General features: G+C 46.1%; 1 protein-coding gene across 1 annotated transcript; it reads left to right on the top strand.

Annotated features, from left to right (window-relative positions):
* Positions 1-7: 7 nt before the first annotated feature.
* On the top strand, positions 8-904 carry LOC119345211 (receptor-like protein EIX2; the record flags this gene model as incomplete). The annotated part of the gene is made up of 1 exon (XM_037615376.1): positions 8-904. A coding segment is annotated over one exon (897 nt), but the record flags the coding sequence as incomplete, so codon positions are not given.
* Between the last annotated feature and the right edge of the window lie 447 nt (positions 905-1,351).

Raw genomic sequence — 1,351 nt, 5'->3', positions numbered from 1 at the left:
GCCCGTCCTAGAGGGTTGCAACTCGCTGACCACTCTAGACCTGGGGAACAACATGTTCTTTGGTGTTATCCCTCCATGGATTGGGAGTCAAGTTCCAATGCTTAGAATCCTTAGTCTCAGATCAAACAACTTCACTGGAGAAATTCCTCTAGGTTTATCACAGCTTTCACAACTTCGGTTGCTCGACATGTCCAACAATAGCTTGACTGGCTCGATTCCTATAGGCTTCGGCAACTTGACCTCCATGAGGCACCCACAAAATGTTTCAGCAATAGATAAATTGTTGTGGGGTAAATATGAGGACAGACTTGGCATAATCTGGAAGGGCCAGGATCAGACTTTCAGAGGCACAATCCGATTATTAGCCGGTATTGATTTATCAGACAATTTGCTATCACAATGCATCCCCGAAGAGTTAACCAATCTTCAGGGCCTTCGGTTCCTAAACCTTTCAAGAAACCATCTGTCGTGCCGCATTCCCCAGGACATTGGTAGCCTCTCTTTTCTTGAGATCCTTGATCTATCATCTAATCAACTTTTTGGAAACATTCCTCAAAGCATCACACGATTATCAGGGCTCAACACGTTAAATGTCTCGAACAATCTTTTGTCGGGCAAGATACCCACCGGGAATCAGATTCAGACCCTGACTGACCCATCAATTTACTCCAACAATTCTGGGCTCTGTGGATTTCCTCTAATCATTTCATGTACGAATACTTCGCTTGCACCGGATGAGAGAAATGGTGAAGAGGAGGACCACTGGATGTACTACTGTGTGATTGCTGGGATTGTGTCTGGTCTCTGGTTGTGGTTTGGGATGCTCTTTACAGTTAAGTCCTGGAGATGTGGTTTTCTTTCCTTTGTTGATGGCATGCAATGTAAAATTATGAAAAAGTTGTGACATTAGCGGTGTTATCTGCAATGCTGTACCTCTTTCATTTTTTGTTGGCGAATGTACAATGTTATACCAATGTAATAGCATCGAATCGTTTGGTAAATTTGGTCGCAATGCATCTCACTCACATTTTTCTTGTCAAATTGATTTGATTACGTTCTTGCCTGTACAATGCATCTCACTCACATTTTTCTTCTCTGGCTCTACTTGACTATTCTATCAATCTCTTCTACTACGTATTCGATTCATCTCACGTTCACCTGAAGGGGCTGGCTGTCGTCGTCGGCTCCGTGAACGTCTCCAGCCGCGGCTCCGTCAGGTCCACCTCCTCCTGCTCCGCCGACCGCCAGCTCCGCCCCATCGTCGTCATCATCGTCACTGGCATCCCGACGTTAACCGTGACCTCTCCGGACAAGACGGCGCCCTTGGCATTGCTGCCGTTCCCTCCGTGCA

The sequence above is a fragment of the Triticum dicoccoides genome, unplaced genomic scaffold (genome assembly GCF_002162155.2).
Source record: "Triticum dicoccoides isolate Atlit2015 ecotype Zavitan unplaced genomic scaffold, WEW_v2.0 scaffold215786, whole genome shotgun sequence".
Lineage (NCBI taxonomy): Eukaryota > Viridiplantae > Streptophyta > Magnoliopsida > Poales > Poaceae > Triticum > Triticum dicoccoides.
Note: the sequence above shows the minus strand (reverse complement) of the source record. Positions and strands in the feature narration are given on the sequence as shown.